The 25392-nt window shown below is 39.2% G+C and overlaps 1 protein-coding gene across 2 annotated transcripts; it reads right to left on the reverse strand.

Moving 5' to 3' along the window:
• Positions 1–778: 778 nt before the first annotated feature.
• Positions 779–24819, reverse strand: ptp4a2b (protein tyrosine phosphatase 4A2b). Of its 2 annotated transcripts, XM_014988799.2 has the most exons (7): positions 24687–24819; positions 6338–6647; positions 5872–5980; positions 5695–5787; positions 5479–5609; positions 3376–3450; positions 779–2121 (listed from the first exon to the last, which is right to left on the reverse strand). In XM_014988799.2, exons 2-7 carry the CDS (start codon positions 6340–6342, stop codon positions 2013–2015), a joined length of 522 nt encoding a protein of 173 aa, XP_014844285.1. In that variant the 5' UTR covers positions 6343–6647; positions 24687–24819; the 3' UTR covers positions 779–2012. The 2 variants fall into 2 exon arrangements, with proteins under 2 accessions (XP_014844285.1, XP_014844284.1); XM_014988798.2 differs by lacking the exons at positions 6338–6647; positions 24687–24819 and having other exon boundaries at positions 5872–6316.
• Between the last annotated feature and the right edge of the window lie 573 nt (positions 24820–25392).

A 25392-nucleotide genomic window follows, 5' to 3' on the forward strand; every position in this document is an offset into this window, starting at 1 on the left:
GAGGACAAGACAAACTCCTTCCTGAACCCTTGTACCACTAGTTCTATTCCTGTTCGGCTGTAACTTAATCTGCTACTCAACAAAGCCGCCACACATCAACGGGAGCGATGAGTAACAAACTGAATGCAAATTTTGTTTCACTTGGCACAGATTTCATTGTAGATGGCATTCACTGTATTCAAAGCAGGCTTTGGCGAGGCATTTGCAGCTCTGCAACACTGCTGAGAGCACAGACTGTGACTGAGGTGCCGTCAGTGCTCCCTCAGTCAACACATTCCCACTTCTGTGATCAGTCGTTTATCAGGCAGTTCATTAAATTGTGCATAATTAAAGCTGACGTCGTTACACTTGTAACAGCAGTCAGTGCGAAAACACACGAGTTTGGGGGAGATGGGGGGGGGGGATTTCTGAGTGCAATTACCTGACTTCAACAGCAGAGGGGGCGCTTTGATCTGTCTCCTGCGTTGCACGGAGTCGTGATCCGTTTGAGATCTAGTGAGTCATTTCTCAGTACCACGGTGTCCTGTGCCTTCCACGTGGTGGTGAGTCACCCTCCGGTGGGGAAAGAACATGTAGGACAGCTTCTGACATACTTGATGAGCAAGTGCCATCTAAGAAATACTTGGCCACAAAGAGCGGAGCAATTCAGAAAAAATAAAAATAAATAAACAGAAAGTTGCTGCTAAAGGAAATTGATTTTGATCTCACAAAACAAGCTTGTGAATAAATAACACCCTCCAGGTATGTACTGCAATAGAAAGAATGAGACCCACCAGAATGCTTTTTATTTCAATTTATTTATCTTTAAAGAACCAATACGAATCGGGGGGGGGGGGGGGGTGTCTTCAAAATGGGTACAATGATAAAAAAAACTGACCATTTTCCATTCTCCTCCACCCCGTCTGTCAGACCAGATCCTGGGCTCAAGTGTGTGAGCTGAAATCTGCATATTTGTTTGGAGAAATCCTGTAGCACCCCCACCCCACCGCAACCCTCTCCTCCCCATTTGGTAAAATGAATGACAGCTGGAGGAGTGCCAGCTGGAGCAGCTCTTATTTCCTGTCTGAAATGTCTGCGTTCATGTAAAATGTGGGTGAAGAATGCTCAGCAGGGTCTGATGGGCTTATCTGAGGTGGACTGATTATTGCACTCCAACAAGACTTATAAGAAGAAGAAGAAGAAGAAAAAAGTCATGGCTCTTACATAGTTACTTAAAAAAAAAAGAAGAAAAAGAAAAATTGGATAACAAAGTGTCCTTGCCCCTGCCAAACTCAACACTGCCACAATTCTCTTGCAAATAAATATGATATATTCAGACTCAGTGAGGCCCTAAACTGAAAGTGACTTGAAGCAAGTGAGGAGCGAAAAAAAAAAAAAAAAAAATTCATTAAAAAAAACAAAAAGAGAACATTACTGCATTTTCAGGGTGAACCTTTTGAGTTTTGTGCAAAAACAAAAAACACAATCAAAATGTGTTAAAAGTTTAAAAATGTTTTTTTTCTTTAAAGAAAAAGAAAAAGAAAAAAGGCCAAATAGCAATGGAAGGAAATAAGAACAGAATTAAAACATTTCAGAATTAAAACCATGTATGTGTAAAAATAAAATTCACATAATGGAAGGTAAAATATCCCATGATTACAACTTAAAGTGAGAAGTAAAAAAAAAAAAAAAAAAAACAGACAAGTACAGGATGGACTCGAGTGGAGAAAAAAAAAGAAATAAAATAAAATAAAATTCTGGCCCGTGGTTTGGTTGAGCTGTAGAACCGGGAGGCGGGCCCATCTGTGTGCTTTGACCTTCCATTCATTGGTTCGGCTGGTGGACTTCCCCAGATCTAGTTTCATTTTGTTTGATCATTCGATTTCTCTCAGATCAATTAACCATGACTCAGTGTTTACAAATCATCACAACAATTACTGATAGCACTCTTTTTTTGTGTGTGTTATTATCTCCTCTTTGTTGGAAGATTCCGAACTAGATGTGCATTGAAAGCGGATGCACAGACGGACGGCCTACTGCACGCAGCAGTTGTGGCCGTTATCTTTGAACCGCAGACGCATTTTGGGTCTGTATTTCTCGAGGTAAAGAAGCTGTTTGGAGTTGAAGGCTCCACGTCTCTTCCTACAGGAAAAAACAAAACAAAACAGGAAAGTTGTTTTAGTTCTAAATTGGGAAAGCACACACTCAAACTCAGAGGAATTATTAACCTTTTAGAGTAATCCACTTCTTTGCTTATTGACCATTTCTCACTGACAAACAAGGAAAGACGGCCAAGACCAACAATGCGTCCACAACTCATTAACTCATCTCTCAACCACATGAAAAGGGTCCATATTGCAACCAGGCAGGCTTCTTTAAAGAGACAGTGGAGAATTTCTGGAATGAGGTTATTTTTAAAAACAAGCCAGTTTTTGTCTCATCTGCAGCAGATAACTTGGTATCTAAAAGTATGAATTTCAACTGGTTAAAGCTTACAGCTACACTGAAAGAAGCCTACCCTGCAGCGTGTTTAAATTGTCAAAAATCAAAAATCTCAAAGCAGTTTATGCCAAATGCTACTGTATAACTTTAAACCACCGTCATTCATGTTTGTGTCGGATAGTAATTTACATCTAAGCTGACCATTATTTTTACACAGAAAATGGATGTAGGAGGCTGCGCACTCCCAATAATCGTCCCATGAAACAAAGTGTAAAAAGCAATAAAATGTTAACTTAAAAAGCTCCAAATAATTAACAGGTTTTTGTGGGTGATTTGACTCTTTGGCTCCACTTAGAGCATATAAGCTTCATGCATGTCATTAAAAATAGGCATTAATAAAATGTGGAAGTCCGTGTTTACAAGAATGTCGTTGAAGAGACGGTGAAAGAGCAGGTAGGATACCAAAACAAGACGGCTTACGCTTTAGTAGAAGAATGCTTTCGCAGGTTTGCATTACATATTGAATTCTAAGTATTTCATACTTTTTAAACTCACTTTACATGGACATTCTGATAGGAAAATGATAGTTTGTGTCCAAGAACACATTTCACGTAGGAAGACTGTTGGTGGCACACCACCTACCTTCATTTCCTGTGTACATAATCAGTGGCTTCTTTGCAAAAATAGCCTCCTGATGTCATAAAAAATGGTGTTGGTGTAAACCGCTATGAAGTTCTTAAGGATTCAGTCATTTTAAGACTACAGAAGTCTTCTTTACTTCCAAAAAACTGTTACACAACTCATTAACTTCAGCCTCCACAACCAGGTAAGCTGGATTTATATTAATAAAGATGCAAATATATTCATCCACTGCTTATAACCTTTTAACCTAGTCTCAGTCCATAAAGAAATAATCATGTTTTGAGTCTGTAAAGCTCTAAGACTAGTACTCACTGCCTTATGAACTGCACGGCGTCTTCATACTTCATTCCTCCCTCAAGGAGGGCTAAGGCCACCAAGACTGGAGCTCTGAAAGGTAAAGGAATCCATTAGACTGGTTAAAGCAAGAACGGGGAGAACAGGAGATGAAATGCCAAGGTTCGCAGGGCTCCTTGGTAATAAAATGGGGAGGGGGGGAAAGGAAGGTAAACCTGGGAAACAGGCCTGGGAAATCTACAGGGGTGTACAAGTTCATAGGCGCCCTACTGAGCCGCTGTACTAGTACTTTGTGATAAGTTACAGTAAAACGGCCGACTCCTCGCTCACCAGAGAGAAGACGGGATGAGAAAAAAATAAATAAATACAGCAGTTCCTTGGACGAGGTCAGATTTCAGCTCTAGAGCAGCATTTCCTTCAGCTACTTGTCTAGCTCAGAAATTCTGAGGAGCAGCAAATTAGAAAATTGAAAAGGAAAATGAAGTTCAAACAAAAATCTCTCTGTCTCCACACCTTCTCTGTACCAAACTCATACAGACGAGTTCAGCGAGTAAACTTCTACGAAAAAGACTGGTGGTGGTTTCAGAAAATACCAGTCTAACCAACACATGGAAAAACGAAGCCTCTGGAATGTCACAGCAATGCAAAAGAAAGAAGAAGAAGAAAAAAAAAGTGCTAGAAGCTAGAGGGAGAACTGCTGGGTTTGCTGAGTGCTTGTGGTCGGAGAGGACACTTTCGCACCAGTTCGCCCACATCATGCGCTTCTGCCCGCATTGTTTTCGCACTTGTGCCATTCGACGCGACTAAACTGCAATTCCCCGGCACACTGAGGTGCGATTACAACGGGGCATAACTTCACATTACCCGTGCAACCTCGCTTTACGGCGAGCGAAAATGGAATTGCCTAATTTTGCGGTCAGAGACAGAGCAGAGAGTGTTGTAACTAATGACGGATTATCTAATCTGTTGACTTTATTTACAGAGCCCTCAGGGAACAGGAGGAGAAGACAACAGTTCAAGTTGCAAGAGGAAACTCAGCACTGGGACAAAAGACAATCAGCTCAAGCTGTGTCATGTCTAGGGGAGAAGGAACAGGTGGTGAAGGGAAGAACGGAGGGTGAGAGGATGGCTAGACGACAAGAAGATTAGAAAAAAAAAAAAAAGAAAAAAAGAGTCGACTTCTCAGACACTTAACAATTCAGAGCTTTCTGTAGCAGTGTGTGAACTCTGTGACCTCATCTAGCAGTCAGTGTGTTACAGGGGGTTGAAACGGAGCCTTGTCTGACCAATAAAAGCCCCGCAACTGGACAACAAGCCCTAACCGTTTGGAGGCAGGGCTGCATCCAACAGGACTACATTAAAATATACTTGTGTATCAGAATGGCCCAGTCAAAGCCCACTTCTAAATTTAACTGGAATTCTAAGGCAAGATATAAAAAACTAATACACTTTTCCAATAACATTCAAGCACTTTTAATGTAAGGTTTCAAACTTTTTCAGCACCACACTTTGGACATAAAAAAAAAAATCTATTTCAATAATGCTGTTTAACATGCAAAATATATGACAACCTTTATTTCTAATATGCAGATCAATAAGTTACTGTACCAAAAGGAATGATAAATCTGTGATATAGTGAAACTATCCAAAAAAGGTCATACAAATGTAAATGACCTTCCTTCTCAAATGACACTTAACACAATTTACAAAGAAATTTACAAAAAAAAAAAAAGAATCTCTAAAAAATTATATTTTTTCCAGATTTTCTGGCATTTAGCAAATAGAAATAATTCTGCTGATTCCAACTGATGTAAGACAACTAATTTAACTTCAGACAGCGAGAAACAAAATGTGTCGGCTTTTTCATTGGGTGAATGAAAACGTCTGGTTTCAGCTGTAAATACTGTATTCCAAATTTAGGATTTTAATCAGACGTCACATTGTGCACTTTGACTTTCAAACTGCACAGTTTTGTAATAACCTCTCTAAAGGACTTTATCCAGGAATCAAGGAAATTGCAAACCTCGAAAACACCCAACTGAAATTGTGTGAATTGAGCAACTTCTGCAGGATTTAATTGAAGCTTTTGTCTGGGAAAACGACAAAGTGAGACACTCGTACCTGCCCAGCCCTGCCACACAGTGCACAGCGACGCAGCAGCCAGGTTGCTCTCGAAACTTGGTGTTAAGCAGCTTCAGCCAGTCGTCCACAATCTGCGTGGGAGGAGGGGCGCCATCATCGAAGGGCCAGTCCTGGAGATGGAAAGAGCAAATTGAAAACTAATCAGCACGAATGACTTCGGAAAGGCAGAGACAAGCCCAGAGACGCGACGCTCACCAAGACCTGTATGCCCTCCTTCTCCACTGGAGCCTTATCGTAGGTGGCGTCACAAACTCTCACCAACGTGTCTACCTCGAACTTTTTCAGCTCCTGACAGACGACAAATGACGAGCTTTCAGTCGGAGACATTCAAAACAAACATGAATGCAGTCGATGACCAATAAAGCCTCTCACCTCGGTAAACTTGTTGAGCGTAGCATTGGTGGGATTGTGGGTGATAAGGAACCTCATGGCCTCATGTTTAATCTCGACTGCAGCAGGGCGGTTCATGTTGGCGAGACGGCTTGAAAAAACAATTACAATACTCATAAAATAAAAAGCGACTTTTGGCTCAGATGTACAGATTGCTATGAGGTTTGAGTGATCGGGGAAGGGTAGAATAAATTAAAAAAAGGACAAGACGTGAAGAAGAATGGGTCAGGAGAACGACAGGTCTTCACTGAGGGATGATGCACACAGAGAAAAAAATAACAAAAAAAACTCAAACAAAAGTAGTCCACAGTTTTCTGGGATGAGTAAAAATGTAAATTGAAAGGAAATTGAAACAAAAAAATAGAAGGGGAGGGGGAATAAAAAAAAAAGGAAAAAAAAAAAAAAAAAAAAAGGATGAGACTATCCAAAAGTCATCCAATGAGTTTACCCCATTCAGGAGAGTTGGTTGTGATTGGCTGTTCAAGGAGAAAGCGGAAAGTAAATATTTTTCGTATTGGTTGGGATAGGGCAGGGCAGTCGGGCCAAGGACTACGCGATATCCCAGAGATGAAGGAAGGCCTTTTGGGAAAAAAAAACGTCAGCAGTTCCTAATGTGCTGGCAGTCAGGGAGGTTTCTGGGTAGCGTAGTCCCTCGGGGGGCGGCCGATTCACTTCTCCACTGAGGTGAGGTGCTGTGCCTGGCAGAATTCTCCGGTCACACACGCCATATAGGTACGGCTGAAGTCGACACAGAAAGCCTGCGAAGAGAGGGGAAAGAGGATTCTTAAAAAATAAATAAATCATATTTGGATATCACACGTTTAAAACAGTTACACTAAAAGGGAAGTGCACATTTACCGGACTACAAAACATTAAAAGTTGTTCTGCAGAGGATGTCCACATGGTCGTCTGGTTGAAACCCCTACTTGGTACCACAAATGCAGAAATGCCATTTTCAGAATGTAATTACTGCATGCTTATATTAGACTGTGTGACCCGCCGTTGATATTTCACTTCCGACTCTGATGAAGACACAGATCGTGTCGAAACGTTTGCACAATAAAGCTAAAAGCGGATCGTCGGGCTTAAATCCTGTCTGCAAGTTTGTGCTGCGCAGCAGCAGCAGCACCGTTAGTCAGAAAATGTGCAGAGTGTCAATCTTTTAATCAATATTTCATGTGTTCAAAATATGAGAGGTAAATAGTCATTTATGTCCTCCAAACCAAGTCGGAACATTATCTCCGCCAATAAAAGTCTAAAAATAATCTGCTCCAGTTTACTAAACACAAACAGACTCGGAACAAAAACAACTCACTGTTTCTTACCTTTCATACCTCAGACCATGTCCTAATACTTTTTTTAATACACTTCCTGATACATAAAGCTTGCTTTAGATCTTAAGAGTGCCCATGTTATCCTTAATCTCAGTATGCATCCAAAAAACCAAACCAATTGATTCCTTTCCCTCGGCCAGCGGTGAATGGTTAAGGTAACACAAAGTGCCTTAAATTAGAACAAGTCCATGAGCTGAAACATGTTTTATAAGCTGTACTCGGATGAACAAATATTGCCTAAAGTTTTGGATGAGCATGACTGGGCCAAATACTTCATGTATTTCAGGGACTTATTTTTTTGGCTTCCCATTCAGCAGCGTAATAGAGGGATATTAAAATTAATACAGAAGTCTTGACTGGACAAGAGCTTTTAAATCACACAAGCATCCCATCCTAATCAAATTCCATAATAATGGATTCAATTTTAAAAGTAACGGAAAAGCTTATCATTATTATTTTTGAATTGGTGTGTGTTTGGAGCTCTAAAGCTCGATTAAATATTACAGTTTGAGAAATATTGAAATCTAGAGGTCAACGATGAACAACGTGTGCGACCCTCATCATAAAGCAATATATTAAAGACATAGTATCTTGTATTATTCCATTAGCTCCACAATAAATGGTAACATTCAAGGACAATGCAATGGCGATGTGGCCAAAAGTCTCCACTGTCACTGTCCGCACTAAAGTGCATTAATGATAGCACTTCAAGAGCACATCCGTCCGTTTCTAATCATCTTAAATGTAAACTTGAGTGACTAAAACCCTCAGTAAAAAGGACACACCTAGCTAAATGCGGTGTAGGCGGCGTCTCATTGTTTGAAGGACACCACACACCCAGCATATCTGAGGTGTCTAAACATGCAAAGGATCACTTCCTCTTCCGGTGACCAAGACTAATCTAATTACATGATGTTTAATCAACAAAAAACTAGAGCAAAAGGTACACAGGGTATCTGCAGGTTCCAGAAAGTATGACTTTAAAACCGTTTTCCAATATCACCTTGAGTGACATTCAAAGCAAAAAAAAAAAAAAAAAAAAACCTACAAATACAAGGAGTACTTCAGGAATATCTACAGTCTTAAAGGCCCAGAAAGCCAAGCTTAAAAAATTTGGGGTTGGCAGCACAAGCGGTGGATAACAAACATCGTCCAGGCAACTGACCATAAATGTGCTCTTACCCATGATGCATAAAAGCTAGTTAGCTAGTAGTATATAAAATACTACATAGAATATACAAGACTAAAAAAAGAATTCTGCCAGAAAAAACACTTAAGAGCTGTGAGTAATGTATTCAGGCCGACTTACATTTTTATCCTAATGAACTTAAGACATTTTAAGGTCTTAATCTTACATAAAAAAAAAAAGAAAAAAAAAAGAAAGGGTAAGACATTTAACTATGTGAGGACAACCTGTTATACGCAGAAGAATAATCAAATTTTCTGGTCTTGGAATAACAAAGACCAGAAAGTTGTATTAGTAAGTTTATCTTGATTTAAAAAAAAAAAAAAATCCTGCAACCTGCAGCACATTTCTGAGTCTGTAACATTGCTTTATTTAGCTGTGAAATTACAACACCTTTGGATTACGACACTTTGTAAATTCACCACCTGTCACCCAAATGGAAACTAATAATATGCACAGCAGGGCTGGCGCACACACGGGCTTCAGAAGGCTCCGTCCCAGAACAGGTAATGTCTGGTCTGTAACTAGCTAGGGAGTTGCCAGTCAAACCGCTGCCAAGTCCTCGACAGTCTAAAACCAGCTGCCGCAAACTGGCTGGAACCGTCTCAGAGCGACATCACAGGGAGGTGTGTGCGTGTGTGTGTGTGCGGGCCTGCGCGGAAGGAGGGGTTGCGGGGAGCTGGCTATCACAACTAGGTACACACAAGAGTGGGTGGTACAAGGCTCACACTCCATCACTGCATAGGCCATAGTCACAAGGTGAGGATTAAAGGGGGGGGGGCAAAGATTCAACAAGAGCCAGAACTTCAGTCCCACGCTCCCTTTTTAACTCTTCAAAAATGACCAGACTCGGTTCTGAATCACCGTTTCTCTCGCTTACAAGAGCAAAAGCAAATCTCGATGCGTCTCAACTGAACCCGCTTCCCTGGTAGTAGGTTTTATAAAGACGAAAAACAGCTCAAGGGATCCAGGAATATGATGCCATTCTTAGAAACCACAACAACTTTCTCATCTTTCCTCAACTCCCACCAAGCTAGACTGCTGCCGCTTACCCGCAGTCAACTACCAACCAGAGTCAAAGGGACGCATCTACCCACTCTAAATTCTACTATTCTCTTCTTCTCTCCCTCTTCTGTACTTGGCAACAGCTATAAGGGCACTCTCAAAAACAGACTTGACTTTTTTCTTTCCCCCACTCCTTTCATTCTGTGACGGCCGAGATCCTCTGTGACGCCTTTAATTACCACCCTCGAGCTGCCAGAAACAGAACAGGAGGGTTGCATGCAGACAGCTGAAGAATGGGGACTTGAAGGATTTAATGAACTTTTGACTCTTCAGAAATGGAGGAGTGTCAAAAACAAAGCAAAAAAACAAAACAAAACAAAACAAAAAAAAAAAGATGGCTGCCGGTTGTTTTTAGCATTAGCAATGAGACAAAGATACAAGGAGATGAATAAACAGAAGCGGAGCAAAAACATTGACACAAGGACCAGACAGGACCTCCACAATGACAGGTTATGTCAAAAGATAAAAAAAAAAAAAAAAAACTAGGGATGATTGACCAGATGCAAAGAAGTCATATTGTTTGTTTTGAAGACTCAGCAAACAGCAGGGTTTAGAGAGACAAAAAGACAGGCTGACAATTTGAATGTCACCATGAGTATAAATAAATAAAAGGAAAGTAGGGCTTTGTTTGGGGGCGGGATTTACATTATGCCTAATGAAGTCTGAGCAGGCCTAAGCATCTGCACTTCCCTTTTAGCAGCTTGCCATCCACTTAACATGCTAATAAGCAAACAAAATTCATGGGCTGACTGAAAATTTGCAACGATTCCGAAAACTGTTGATGCAACAACTTCTTCTTTTAAAAAGAAAAAAAAAAGAAGAAAAAAAAAGGGTAACCAACACCATCTATAGACATTTGTTGCTACAACATTTACATGCTCATTTCCCTGATAAATATGAGCGAAGGATCAAGATATACACTTTAAGTTAACAACCATGTATTCATTTGCATTCAACAGTTTCTTTAGATTGCATTTAATCCTGAAATAAAACCACCCACTGAATTTTTCAGTTTGTTTACATTCCAAGTCAGATTTTCACCTGACTTGTTCTAGAAATTAAAAAAAAAAAAAAGTAAAAAAGGAAGTTGATTTTATTGAGCCCTCAAAGTAGATAAACAATTTGGGGCGGGGGTGATTTCAAAAAAGGAAGTAGGTAAAACTTGGCAAGATCAGACCAAAGCAGCTGCCTGTAGGGCTGTCACATTGTCGGGAAGGCATGCAAATTACAGCTGAAATTTGCAAACTGGTTCTGCGATCATGAACCACTTTAATGCAGTAAGAACGAGATGCACTTGCACTGGGTTTGTAGACGACAGCGCATGTTTAACCACACAGGAAACAAACCGTGATGCATAAATTAGCAGTCAGAGCTGCTAAGTGACAAGTCAGCCATCTTTGGTTGAGCTGATAGTGAATGAGTGGTAGAGGTATGATGTTAATTAGTTTAAACCCATTTTTTTTTTTTTTTTATCAATACCTTCAAAAGTCCCTTGTAATATGTGTCTTTATTACAGAAAATCAATGTGTTTCTACATTATCCTGCATATAGCCAGAGGTTGTTGAATTCCACTATCTCCAAAAGGCATGAGTAAACTGAAACTTGCTTTTACTTTCTTATGCAAGAACAAAAAAAAAAAGGCTTGAAATTTAAGGGTGTGCAAAAAATCTGAAATAAATTAGGGGAAAAAAAAGATCTAGTCATGGGAAATGTGAATTGATTCAAAAGGAAAAAATTTTAAAGATGTGTTCAAGTTGAACATTTTTGCAAGTATACTGCAAGTCGCATTATGTCTCCACTTGGCTACCATAAAAGGCCATCTTTGCACAACTTATGCATTTTAAATAATTCTTTGACACATTTTTATTTAAGGAAATCCAGACAGCTAAGATAAACTGATGCTGGTAATTTAAGTTACATAATCATATGCACACACCCATTTTTCTTTTTAAATAAACTGATGGAATTTGATACACTATGGAACCTTATAGACCGTTTTAAATTAATGTTCTGCTTTTTTTTTTTTTTTTTTACACTGCATTTTCCTCTTCTCAGTGAGACAGAATCTCTTAGCGTTTACTAGAAAAATTTGTTTCTGAATTTAATCACTAAACACCGAAAGATCCACATCTCTGTTGGAATTCATCTCCTTGCTACAGTGCATGTGCTCAAAATAAAAGTGTTCAGCTCAAAAGTCTCCGTAAGTCTCCGCCATGTACACACGGCAAAATAAAAAAAGAAATAGATAGCGGTTGCCATTTTGTGCATGCATGGCTGTGTACAAATATATATTCTAAATTGGGTAAAAGGTCACTATGTTCATGAAGAGGCCCACACAGTGGGCTACTTTGTGTCCCATTCCCACATCACGTGTGCTGTGGATGAAGCACTGCTAAAACTGAAAAAGAAGGGAAAGATAAAAGCCAACAGCATATAGCATGGATTAAAAAGAAAAAAAAGAAAAAAAAAAAAAGAAAAAGCTAACTACTTGCACACGTCTTTTTAAGTGACAAAGGAGAAAGAACAGAAGGTGGCGGAATAAAATGGTATTGAGCAGGGAGGTGCGATAAGAGCAGCGGTATCTGAGAACAGAGAGGGACATACAAACCTAAACATGCGATAAAAGAAGCAGAATAATGGGAATCAGGGCATGGGTAACCAACAGGTGCCGACTCATTGCTTTAGGCGGCCTCAGCTGCAGAGAAATCTGAATAAAAAGTAGCATTTTACCAGGGTTAAAAATGCATGTTATCGTTTGTGACGGACATTGTTACAGCATTAATGTTTCAACAGATTCAAGGGCTTGGAGGTAGAATTGATAGCGGCTGATTTAATTCAAAACCTTTCACTTTGTTAAGCACTTCAATGCAACATGACTCCGTAACTAACAAGGACAACGAGAGCGTCTTTTGACACCCGATAGCACTCAGGTGGTCAATCGCCATGATTCTTGCGACGAGCGCAACATATACAGAAGTAAGTAGTGTAAACACACGGAAGCCGGCTCAGGGAATACAGTTGCTACATGGATGAAGGAGTGTTTTACTAAAATTAGATTGTGCAAACATACACACGAGGTTAAGTGTCTGGTCGGACATACACAGAAACTAGTAGGACCGTGATGGCAAAACAGACTTTTAGCAAACAGGAATGTCTGAGGGCATTTCTCCCCCCTCCTCCCCCCCACACTTCTTGAGAGAGATGTTATATGCATCTCCGTCTGGTGGTTTGAGGTCGTGCGTCTCTCGCTGATGTTTTGTCTGGATCCAGACCGGGCACGGCCAGATTATGCCACCTTGAAGCAGCCGGAGGCCTAATTTTCTGTGTCCGATCCTTGTCCACTGGCAGGAGGGGGAGCTGAGCAACATGCATCACAGACGTGACATTTGGTGGCTCCTGTAAATTTGAAAGCAGCAGGATGCCTTCTGTACCCAATTAATTTTTATTCTGAACTTTCGTGTGTGTGTGTATATATATATATATATATATATATATATATATATATATATATATATATATATAGTAAGTACCAATATCAATCGTGACAAAAAAAAAAAAAAGAAGAGAAAACTGAGATGGGTGGTGGCTGACTGTTTTAACACTACGCAGACACCATCTGTAGGAACAAAGTGTCACAGACATAAACACCCCTTTGACCTCTCCAAGAACTAAATAAAACAACTGATATCCCTGGAAATGACAAGGAGTTCAAGGAAGTACAGTTACAAAAAAAAAAAAAAAAAAAAAAAAAAGCTGGTAAATCTTTGACATCCAAGAGAGCAGGGACACAACAGTAAGTTTGCAACATTAAACCAGACAAAATGGGGAACAAAAGCTAAATTAAAAATAAATAAAAAGTCGACTGGACACGATGGTTCGGCAGCTCTCGTCTCCAACTGGGGCTGATTCAACCCAAACTTTCACAGCAGCTATGACTAATTCAAATGTTGAAGAAAAACAAAAAGTGAAAGCAAAGTTCAGGGACCTCAATTTGAAGACCTCTCAAAACCAGCTCGCTTTTCCATTAGCCAGAACCATTAGATCAGTGTTTACCGCTGGTCCAACACAGGTTTCATTTCACTTGAACTCACCTGAACCCTCGAAGGAGAACGACTTTTCAGGAAGGCGGTTTGTCCTTTCTGAAGTGTTTTGATTTAACATTTTGATGGGCATTTTTGAGAATGTTAGAAAAAAATGGATTGTCAAGTTTGCCATTTCTATCATTTCAAAATGACAGAAATGGCTACTGTATTTATCCTCTCCTCAGAAGTTTTCCCCACCAATCAGAAGCATTCACAAGCTCTGTTTGCAGTGGGAATTTATTTATTTTTTTTCACCATTCACAACAAATGATCTCTCAGAGCTTTAGAAAGCAAACTAACATGACTCAAATCCAGTTATTAGAAAGGTATAGTCAAACAATCCAAGAATATCAATCCATTCATGTAGACAAATTAAGACGCCATTAAATGTCACTGTAGTAATACAACAGGAAAATCTGGTTAGAATGCCACTTGGTGAAAATGGGACTTTTCAGGAATGTCTGAAAATAAATGTGGCATATGTTTTAAACCACGCAACTTTAGGTTATACAGTCTGAATCCTGTATAACCTAAAGTTCAATATAAATCTGCCTCATTTATGGTGAAAGTTATTCATACAAATATCACTGTTAAACAGCTGATGCACAGCAAGGAACAGGTCTGACTGCTGCTCCTAAACTTATATTCAAGAATATCCAAAATATATTATTAATGAAAGTAAATACAAAATGTTCCTTAGAAGACAAACAAAACAAAAACAAAGTGTGGATATGCCTAGTTTTGATAGTCGACGGTCATCTGTTCTTCCTAAACGTACCATTACATAAAGACCACTTATGTTATACATTTTATTTCTCTGGTAGTCATTAGGCAACACTGATCTAGATAAAAGCCTCAAAGTCACTAACTAGCAATAATAAGCCAAGATAGCAGTAACTAATAATGACAAATTTTGTGAACCTTACTTGTAAATGATGAAACAGACAAGTGTATTGATTACAAAATACAGAAGATTCAAGTTCCCCCCCCCTCCTTTGATTCTACGACTTCATATTGACGGCGACTGACTTCTGGGAACTTTCTGCGGTGACACACAGACACACACACACACGCATCATGACAGTTGTTTACTGATAAGAGTAATAAAGTATTTTTTAAATACATATTATCATAAGTTCACGCTTATGGTACGAATTCTCTCAAGAGGGGTCAAGCTGCAGACCCAGAGGAGAATCTCTGCTGGAGCTTTGAGAGTTTTCCCTCTCCTGTTGTGCAAATAACACAGCATGAAAATAACAACCTTCTTTTTAATATGCAATGTGAAAGAGCTGACTATGGTTTCATCTTTGGTAAGAACTCATGATAAAAGGTGGTGTCGGATTTTCAGGAGTTTTCAAAAAGCAAACACTTCACGTCTAAGATTGTTCATGTCTAAATGAATGAAATATTGTATTTGGGTGGAGCATATGCGATTAGCACATCGCTCATTACAGTAACTGACTTCGTTCCAACAAAGTAAAATGCAGAACAATGACGCAGCTCAAAATTTCTTTCCACCTGGTCCACAGCTGCTGCTTGTTTTAAATAGCTGAATAAAGTAATGTGTTGCAGCTCTCGCTTAAACTCACTGAAAAAAAACTAAATAATAATTTAAAAAAAATTAAAAAATACAAATGCCTAAAGTTCTGTGGATATTAGGTCTTTTTGATCGTGGGGTTCACACCATTCTTTGAGACTCTATCCCTTGAAACTAAATACTTCAGCTCCGTTCAGGAATATTCCTGCTATTCGGCCACATTTTCTTAGCAGTGACAGCTGGTGTTCAGGAGGGGGATTGCAGTGATAGTACAACACCTCCAGGAAAAGCTGAAATAAGAATGTTTTTTTTTTAAGACAAAAATCTTAGGAAAGTCTTACTAACCATTTGAATAACAGATAATTTAAAGTGATCCCCAGGACTATTAGAGTTACTCTCGTCTAAAATGTCCAGGTTTAAAAACAGCAAAGACAAGTGTGACATATTTGGAAAAAGTTATGGTTTGTAAAAAAAAAAAGAAAAAAAAAAGAAAGGAAATACTGCATGTGGTTGTAAACCAGTTGTGTCGAAATTCAGCAAGCAACAAACACCCTGCCATTCATGCTTGAAAGAATGCAAAAGTCAAACGCAAAAACCAAAAGGAAAAGACAGAAGTACAATAAGCAACTCTAGTTACTCTCCTGTTTTAGTTTCACCAGTTTATCTAGTGCAACAAGCACAACACTCAAATCCCCAGGCATGCCTAGACAGGCCAGCATTGAAAGATTGAGGCGTATATGCAAAATTCAGCTCCGGCGATCCCAGACTGTTGCTGTGCCTCTCACGACCTGCCCTCTCCTGGGGATTTGCAAACAGCAGGCTCGGCAGAAAGTGATACGTCAAGGCAGTGGATGCTGCGTGACTACGTGTTTTGTTGACGGAATTCTGCCACTTTTCCAGGAACGGATGTGGGAAGCACTAGAACATGTCCCTTCAGAATGTTTCCAAGAACAGAATCTTTGTTCGCCTTAAAAGATAATTAAAGAGGGAGAGAGAGAAAAATTACGCAATGTTCCACTTCAAGGGCCTTTTTGTTGTTGCATAGAAAAACTTAGCACACCCCTAACCTTTAGATGAGGGAGCTTGAACCGTTTCCTAAAGGATGGTTTCCAGGCAGTGCCATGCCAAGGGTCTTGTCAAACACTCTTCACCCACTTTCCAAACTTTTATGAATACCAACTTTTGTCGCAGTATGTCAGGCTTTATTGATGATGACTTTCACTACTTAATGAGCTTGTTATTTAATTTGAATGTGGCAATCTAAAAGTGCGGTTGAATTGTTTCAACACTGCTTTTTCAAAGTCAACAGAAATGTGTCCCAGTCTTCCATTACCATGTAGCATTTAGCCAAAGAAGATCAAGCGTGGAAAAAAAAAAAAAACTTGAACAAACACAAAAAAAGAAGGCAAACCAGAAGGTAGACTTGTAGACTACAAGATTTCTGGAAGTATGCATGTTAAAAAGTCACATGTGTAACTGTAACTTTAGTGGCATGGAATAATACTCAGTGTAACCAGCTGGACTGGAAATAAAGCAAAGGGCATGAATGTGGTTCTGAAACTACATAGTTCAAAAACATGACTCACGCTGCGATATGACAATAGAGGCCAACAAGAAATGTGAGGAATAAAGTTTCACAATTGACTGTACCAAAAATATGCTTCTTTTACAACCACTTTGTGGGTGGGTAGTGTTTAATAAAAGTCTAAACTTAGATCAGTATGTAAAATGATGCACAATGCATGCAGCATTCCTACAAAATGATACAAAACTAGTCAAAAATGTTGCTTTCTGTGACAACAGAATTTTTTAGAATATTTATTCATCAGTGCTACAAGAAATGAAATTCCCTCCAAGAGCAGGTAACAAAGAAAGTCTCTGATAAGTAATTAACCTTAAGCTAACTTGATATTGTAAATTTAGTTGATTACTGTACAGAAATAGGTCTATTGTAAGAAAAACTGTTCATATTAAGGGTTAAGCATAATGTGGGTGAGCCAGTGTGGCAATCCTTTCAGAGCTCAACCAAGGTTTGCTTGGGACTCCCATGGGTCAAGAAGTCAAGACCTATAGTCCAATAATTACCCTCAGGTCAAATAGGTTCAGCGCTACTTATAAGTAGTACTTATGAACATGCTGAATGAGACTCTGTCCGCCTGTCTAATTATTACATAAGCACTTACAATGCAAGTTCATAAGACTTGTAATATACTAGCCGATAATTATTGCACTCCAGTCCTTTGCGATATGGATAATGCACAAACTGACGCTGCGTTGGCGATATAGTTGCACCAGATTCAACACAGCAGAATACGGAAAGTCCAGAGAGAAAGTCTGTATAGGCAACTTTTTGGGGAACTAAAAGCAAAATGTCAAACAGTAAAAACTGCAGTTTTGTGGGCAAACTGAGCTTTCCAACCAATGACAGAAGAGGATACGTGTCATTTCAGTAGATGTAATCAAATTGTGGGCAGCCCTATACTGAAAAGATTACACATTCAACCAATGTTTTTGCAAAGGCAGCACATTTTAATTAAATTTAAAGTGCTACAGTTTGGCTTTCGTCACCATCTTTTGAAAAGGGTCTATTCCTGTTTTGCTTGCAGTTTATACAGACGGACATCAGCATGTCTATTTTCAAAAGCACAATATTTAGCAGTAATTTGTTTTGAGCTGTTCTTTATTAGATCCCCTATTTACTGGTAGCTTAGTATACATTTAGTGAGTGCAAACCTCAAAATTGCATAAAGAGAAATCAACTTGGTGTCGCATATTCACTTAAATCAGGTGTTTTTTTTTTATTTTTGTTTTAAGAATTGGCACTTAAAATCTAAGGATTTATACAATATCTTCCAAAGTTGAGTTAGCTGACAATCTAAATGATTGGGATTTAAACAAAAGACTATTTACTGTGTTTATGTTATAAAGTGGGCATGCTGACTATCCTCTGTTCAGCACAACAGGTTGCCTTGCTGTATTCCCAGAGGACAGAAGCTAATCTTCAGTTGGAGTGCTTGTTGTTCTGACTCTGTGTCCCTGTAAGCTAGAAACAGGAGGTGGGGGGGAACATGGAAACCCCCTCCCTACTCCTATGAAAAGAAACACCCAGCACACATGTACTTTGCATGGTTAGGGCCACTTATGTCGCTTTACAGCCTCTGAGTGAGCACAGATAAACAATGTAACGATCAAAGCCTTATGATAGTGCTTAGAGGGTGGGCAAGAGTAGAGAAAAGGGCTAAAGAGCTTACAGAAGGGAACAGAAATGTAAAGTGCCAGAACAAGTGTCAAGCAACCAAAGCAGTCCTTTTTGTCTTAGTTTTTTCATTAAATTAAAACATATCTACCTAAAGAATTAAATGACCAATGGGACAAAAATCATAAAACTCAAAATTATTCCTAAATACACTAGGAAAATTTAACTAGTCTAAGGGGTAGTAGCACCGCTGTTCCTGCCAAAAATGTGCTTTGGCAATCTAGCCAAGGCACAAAGAGAGACACTTTTATGAATGATAAATTATCTCAACTTATAAAAAGAAGCACATTTGTTGCTTTTGCTGCATATAGCTGCCACCATTTTGAATCCATGTTGGAAACTCTTCTGTTGACGCAAGATAGAAAATAGTTCTCGAATTGCCCCAGCTGACTAATAAAGACATCGTTTTCCGCCTGCACGTCAGCTGGCGGAAAACAATCAAAAAGTCTCCATTTACTTTTGCAACTTTGTGTGACATCATTTGAGGAACCAGGTAGGGGGAAAAAAGGCAATTTGCAAGTACAATAGGATAAGGCTGTGTGATGTGGTGCACTAATGCCGAAGCTGGCATCCGACTCATGGCTTGCCATCAGCACTAAACTAAAGGACCATTTTGTCCATCTCAATTTATGCTATAAAGCATGTCTCCCATCTATATATGTTTTTACTAAACTAAAAAAAATTGCATCAAACAGTTTGTTCATGAATTCTTCAGACCACAAAAGTGTGTTTTTAGTTTTTGAAACCAATTATAAAGTATTATTTTTCTTCAGATATTTCTATAGTCAACTACACTGACTAGAATTATGATCAAGCTAAAAAAAGAAAATAAAAATTGTTCCAATTCCATTGTGTGCTTCTGGTTCTAGTGGTGGAACAGGTTTATGTGCTGCTTTTAGTTCCAGAAGAAGGTTTACAAACTTAAAATCAGTGATATTTTAGGATGAAATAAAAGCATTAGGCTAAAACTAACAAAATGCGTGACTTTTAGAACTACTAGTGTTACCCCTACTAGTTTTACTGCAAAGTGCATTTTAAAAAGTTTCATGTAAAAAGTTGATAACTAGTTCTTGGTATTTCCATGTAAAAAGAAAAAGTTAATTAGTTCTTGGTATTTTGTTGGCATTCACACCCTGTTCTGTTGCTAAAGCGTTAAACTGGGTATTTTGACTCCGGATGTGAACATTTGGAATGGGCAGATGTTACATAATGACTTCCACCCAAACTGCATTGAACAGGTTAGTTGGAGCATCCACAACCAATGTCTCAAAGTCCAAACTGCTGCATGAAGTTGTCTGTACAAACCATTAACTTGAGAGTTTATCGTTTAAGAGTTAAAAAGACGGTTGTTGTTTAATTGTCTGGACTGTGGATTAGTCTAAATATTATTGATATGCATGTGATGAAACCAGAGAAACATACTGCAGTAGGATGTAAAGGTGAGCCACTAAAATAAAAGATCCACTTTACAAAAGAATGCCAACACTGACAGAAACAAGAGAGCGCCTGCACAAATATTTACCAAGAGGTTTGGTCCCACTGCAACATCAATTCTGCTGACATTTAGAAGCAAACGCTGCGTTCAGAGAGCTGCATCAGGACTCGCCTGTTGCTATATCAACAATTATCTCTGTGGTAGCAACAAGTGCTTCTACAGGGAATTTTGATGTTCTTTGTGAAGAGATCTGAACAATGACAACATATTTAAACATTCACATATTTGGGACTAGCAAGAGACTGGACATGCAGCGTTAAACCTAAATGTTTGAAAATGGACAGCAAGGTCCGTCTGCTAGAATGGCAACTTTCTTAATAGGAAAAAAAATACACTTAATTATACAATCACAGCTACTGGGTACAAATCCCTTTTGTTCTGAGATTATGTTCGTGAAGACCATGCAAGTTTAGAGTCATTCGGGGAGACGCTGTCAGTCAGTTTAAGTGTTTGATAAGCTTCTTAAGAGGGAGAACAAAAAACAGCTGAAGCATGAGGAAAATTAATGCCTAGGTAATAAGAGAAACACAGCAAGACTGATGTCTGCATGTCCGCCAGCACTTTAGACCAAAACAGATTTTGAATCAATGCATCAGCTTCATGTCAAAAAAAAAAAACCACCAAAGTAATTCCATTATAGAAAAGTGTTAAATGATAAAAACCGCACACAAGAGTTAACCCAAAGCAAGGTTCCAAGTCCTACCTGTTGCTATAGTTTCAGCAGGCAACACCACAGCAGCAGCATCTACATGAGGTGTTAGTCTGACACAGTCCCAACGAGTCTGTGTCTTTGCTTTAACCGAACGCTACGGCAACAACTGTAAACGAATACCGTGCCGAACACAGCATGACTCATCAACAGATATGTTACGCAGGAAAACCGAAAAGGCGTAAGCAGAATGATGCTCTGCTATGTAAAAGTTGGAACATCCAACAGGTCAAAAAAAAAAAAAAAAAAAAAAAAAGTGGAAATCGACTCCCTGCTGTTCGCACGGCGAGAAGTGATCACAACTTCAATGCACAAGAATAACCCTTAAGCCAAAGATTGTATTATGTAAGGGTTCTTTTTTTTTTGTAAAAAAGAAAAAAAAAAAATACAATTTCAGACAACTATGTAAAGCCAGTCAACATTGAGCAGGCCTTCTCCACCCTACCTTTCAACACTCACAGGATCCCCGTGGCTAGATGGGCTTAAAGCCAGCAGGCAACAACACAGGTGGTGTTCTCCCCCAGTAACCCGCTTTGATAAGTTGGCATCGTGTTTCAGTACATGGGGTTCGCCTTTCACAGTTACGGTAACCAAGGCTGAGAACTTCCCCTCCTACCACCGTGCATCTCTACACAGATAAAACACTACCCTTTTATTCCTGCAACGTAGTACGCATAAAACACGGTACCGCTTTTTCTTCCTATAACTTGAGCAGTTTAAAAGACTGATTATATAAAAATTGCTCTTAATTTAAAAAGCATGGTTTATTTTTTTTTTTTGGTTTACCTTTATGTGAAAGCAAGTCTCCCCTTGGGGGTGGGCAATAAGATAAGACCACTGCAGATTCGGCTGAGTTACCTGGAAGCCCCAGAAATAACTTCAGCGGTTCAAGTTAAGCAACCTGGAACTTTGATCAGTCTTGTTCAAAGACTGATCAAATAAAAATATACTCATACCAATGATTTAGCCTCAGTGGTTAGACTTTAGAAAAGTCACTACAAATTGAGGAAAAATGGCATTTAATCAAACCAAATTATGCTAAATCAGCCTTTCTATTTGTTCACATCTGTAGCAGAGCAGAGACTGTGCTGTGGTCAGGACACAGCACAGTCCTGACTTTACAATAAAGTCTTAACATGTTTGCAACACAGAGGTTACACACTCAAACATTTAAAAATCACTCTAAAAAGTCAGGAAATGCACAGACCTTTAGGAGCTAAATCTTGCACTCTGTGTCCCAAAGATAAATTAACCAAATAAATGTTGCAATGCGCCTCACTTCCTTCAGCCTGAAGTTAGTTAATAATACTCAATGCTGAGGAACTGAGTTAGATTTCACATTGCCAGGAGGCGTGTTCACTTAGTCAGCCTCTATTTATTCATCCATTTAAATCCAAGCAAAATAAAACATTGATTTTCAGTTTGAGTTTTAATGTTACGGTTGAAAAACAGCAGTTCCATCTGAATTTCAAGTAAAATGTGAATCTTCAACAGAGTTAAAGTGGGAGATGATAGAAACAAAATGCTAAGAAATGTTTGACATCCATTCTCAAATAAACCAAACCTTGACATTTGTGTCGAGGTACATCCACAAAGTGCCAACACCTTACCGGGCTAAATTTATTTGGCCCAGGTCCTGCAGTGGAAACAGCGAGGATTTAAAACAGAAACAGTTTCTGCTGTGAAAACACACAAAGATGTCATGTCAAAGAAATCCCATCTGAAGATTTGAGAACTGAGATAATCAAGTTTGACTAGGTCTCAACCTACCCATAGAGCAGGACATTTTGAACATCACACTTTAAGCACATTTTAAAGAAAAGCTGAAAATTCAAATCGAGTGTGTGTGTGTGTGGGGGAGGCCGAGGGGGGGACTTGGTTTCTCATGACAAGCCGCATGACATGGGATTCCCTCCAGCTCAAAGTCTCATTCACCACATCCATTTATAAGCATATACCTTGCAGTGTGAGACCATATGACTGCAAAGGTGTGATCTCGGGGAGTGAATTCAAAAAATGCTCCGTCTAGACTGGCCAGTGCATCATGCGCCAATTGGATTCAAGATGAAAGCCAGCTCACCAGCAGGAATGACCTGCGTATGTGTTGAAGCGCGAGTCATATAAAAAGAGTTGAGGTGGCATTACTCAGATTGTCAGGTATTCTGGTCGTTCATGAAAAAAAAACAACCTTTGAATCAGTTGCTACAGTTGGACACCCATCAGGATAATCTTTGTGTCAACAAAAGAAAAAAAAAAAAAAAAAAAAAAAAAAAGCTCTTTATATGCCAGGTTTCTATACCTCACCCTCTATTGCCACCACAAGCTAAGTGGGTCACCTTGCTGTGGCTCACTCATAAGCAGGAATTTATAATTAGCTTACCTGTTACTCATTCACTTATCCACCCATGTTGGCAGGAATGTTTAGAGCGTCAATATCGTACCACCCTCTCGTTGAAATTTACTACCAGCACCGAAACCGGAATCACTGAGCAGCCATAAATCATAAACCAGTGAGGCATGGGAATTTGCAGTGGCCTTTAGTGTCACAGCTGCTCAAGTCAACTTCCTCCCCCCAACTGCATTTCCTCATTTCACTTCAGCCCACAAAAAGCTAAAATGCAGGGGTGCTTTCTGTTTCAAGAAACACCAGAACGGATAAATTACAGGCCCGCTCAACCTCGAATGTAGCAACAATTTCTGCATCAAAGTAAATTAAAGAGTCAAATCAGACCGGTGGAAATGCTACGGCTGTGTGTGTAAATTGTTAGACAAGGTGTCAGTTCGGTTGATTTGTGAGGGGAGCAGGTATGTTTCCATCAGCTAGTCTGTTTGGTTATAGTCACTGGATTTTCCCGTTAGAGGACTCTGCCATCTCTGCCAAACCAGCTTATTTACTATTGTGGAATGTTAGTTTCTAAAATCCACTTTAATAGCACACGTAAATTTAGAATTCAGTGCATTGTCTATCAAGTTCATGTTGGGATACAGTAAAGTACAGTCAGAACTTTTGTGATCTTAATCCTTAAACTATTGCAGAGTGCAAGCAATAGTCACGTATTCTTTTAAGTTTTACTGAAAAGTACATATAATAAAACTAAGCTTAAATTCTAAATTTATACAGGATATTTTTTTTTAGCTTTTTCCCCCCAAAAAATATTTGAGTGTGAATTGATACATACAAGCACCAGGAATTTCAGATTTTCAACTGTTTAAAATATACACATATAGGTATCATTTGAAAAGTTTAAACTAAGAGCAAGTTTAAATGGTGGCCTGGATGCTTCGAACAAATAGGTCAACCATACAATTGAGTCAACATTTGTCACTCAGGGTGGAACCGGCTAAACTCAGTCGCCATCTGGGAGTCAAGACTGTTACACCAAAACTACTGACGTTACTCTGTAAAAGAACTAAATCCCAGAACGTAAGATGACCGCCACTTGCTTGAAATTAAGATGTCATAACAGTACGTCTGCGGTCAATGTTACAATTGAAGCAACTGCAAAAAACGTTAACCACTGGTTAAAGGCAAACTAGATCGTACAACACAATCTGCTAAGCTTGAGCTGTTTCGGGAGCTCAATGTACAATTAAAGATATCATTAACCGCCAATGTGACACAACGGGCAATATTTAGCTTTGGCAAAAAAACATCTTTGAAACGTTCACGGTGAACTTTCTTGTCGACATTTCAATAAAACCCGTTCGAAATGTTCCGTTTTCCTCTAGGAAATGGCAGTGGTCACAATAGCACGCTAATACCGCTACATTAGCTAGCAGGTTAGCTGAACTCCGCATTTTGCCGTCACCACTAGCAACGTTCAATCTGAGAAAGTCTCAATAACTTTGACTTTTCCCAGATGTGTACTCCATAACACTGAGGTAATAAACAAACTGGTAACATTTCCTTGTCTCATAATACATCTTACTGTGTAAAAGCGGCGAGAGTCGTGGCTGTCTAAGCTATGAAGCTAGGCTAACGTAGTGGTTCGCCTTATCAGGCAAGCCCTCATGCAACTTACTGCGGCTGCCATGTATCATAGAAACCTTCTTATCATGTAATATCCCACTTCTAATTAGTCATACAAAAAAATGGAAAGCCAATGTTCGTAATTTGCCCAATGAATACTTACAAGGATCAGGCTGAACATTGAAATCCCGTAACTACCCCGGAGAAAGTGGAGGGAGTGAAAACACTGCTGTCAGGTCGCCTTTTTGTTCCTCTTCAATGTAGCACCCTGAATTCTCGTTGGAAGTCGGGCTATGATGGATGGGAGGAGCCTCCCGATGCCTTTGCGGACCGTGGGAATTACGAATGATAAGAACTAGATTTCAAACTCCAGTCCTACCCTGCAACTTTTAGATGGGCCTCTGCTGCACCACATCTGAATAGAATAATTGGGTCATTAGCAAGGCTCTGGAGAATTTATCTACACAAGAAGGAGGTAATTAAGCCATTTCATTCCAGTGTTTTGTACCTGTGGCAAATCGAAAAACTGCAGGACAGTGGCCCTTGAGGGCTGGAGTTTGACACCTCTGATTACAACAAAGCTATTTCAGAGCCATATACGTTCCTACTGGGCACATACGAATTGCGTAAATTATGGGAAACCATTAAATGCTTTTTATTGGACTTTGTTTTGACAGCTACTTCAAATCCTTCAAATTCAAATCTGTTGTAAACACAAAAAATTGAGAAAAATAATGGAGAAAAATAATGGAGAAAAATGTAGAATGTATAGCTTCCTTTAGACAAAGTAACACCTTTTAAATGAAGGATAACAGAAAAACCAGGCATAGAATAATGCAACTATTAAAAAAGTAGTAAAATTTGCCATT

Source organism: Poecilia mexicana, unplaced genomic scaffold (assembly GCF_051168715.1).
Source record: "Poecilia mexicana isolate PSO_F unplaced genomic scaffold, ASM5116871v1 scaffold_11, whole genome shotgun sequence".
In the NCBI taxonomy this organism is placed as follows: Eukaryota; Metazoa; Chordata; class Actinopteri; order Cyprinodontiformes; family Poeciliidae; genus Poecilia; species Poecilia mexicana.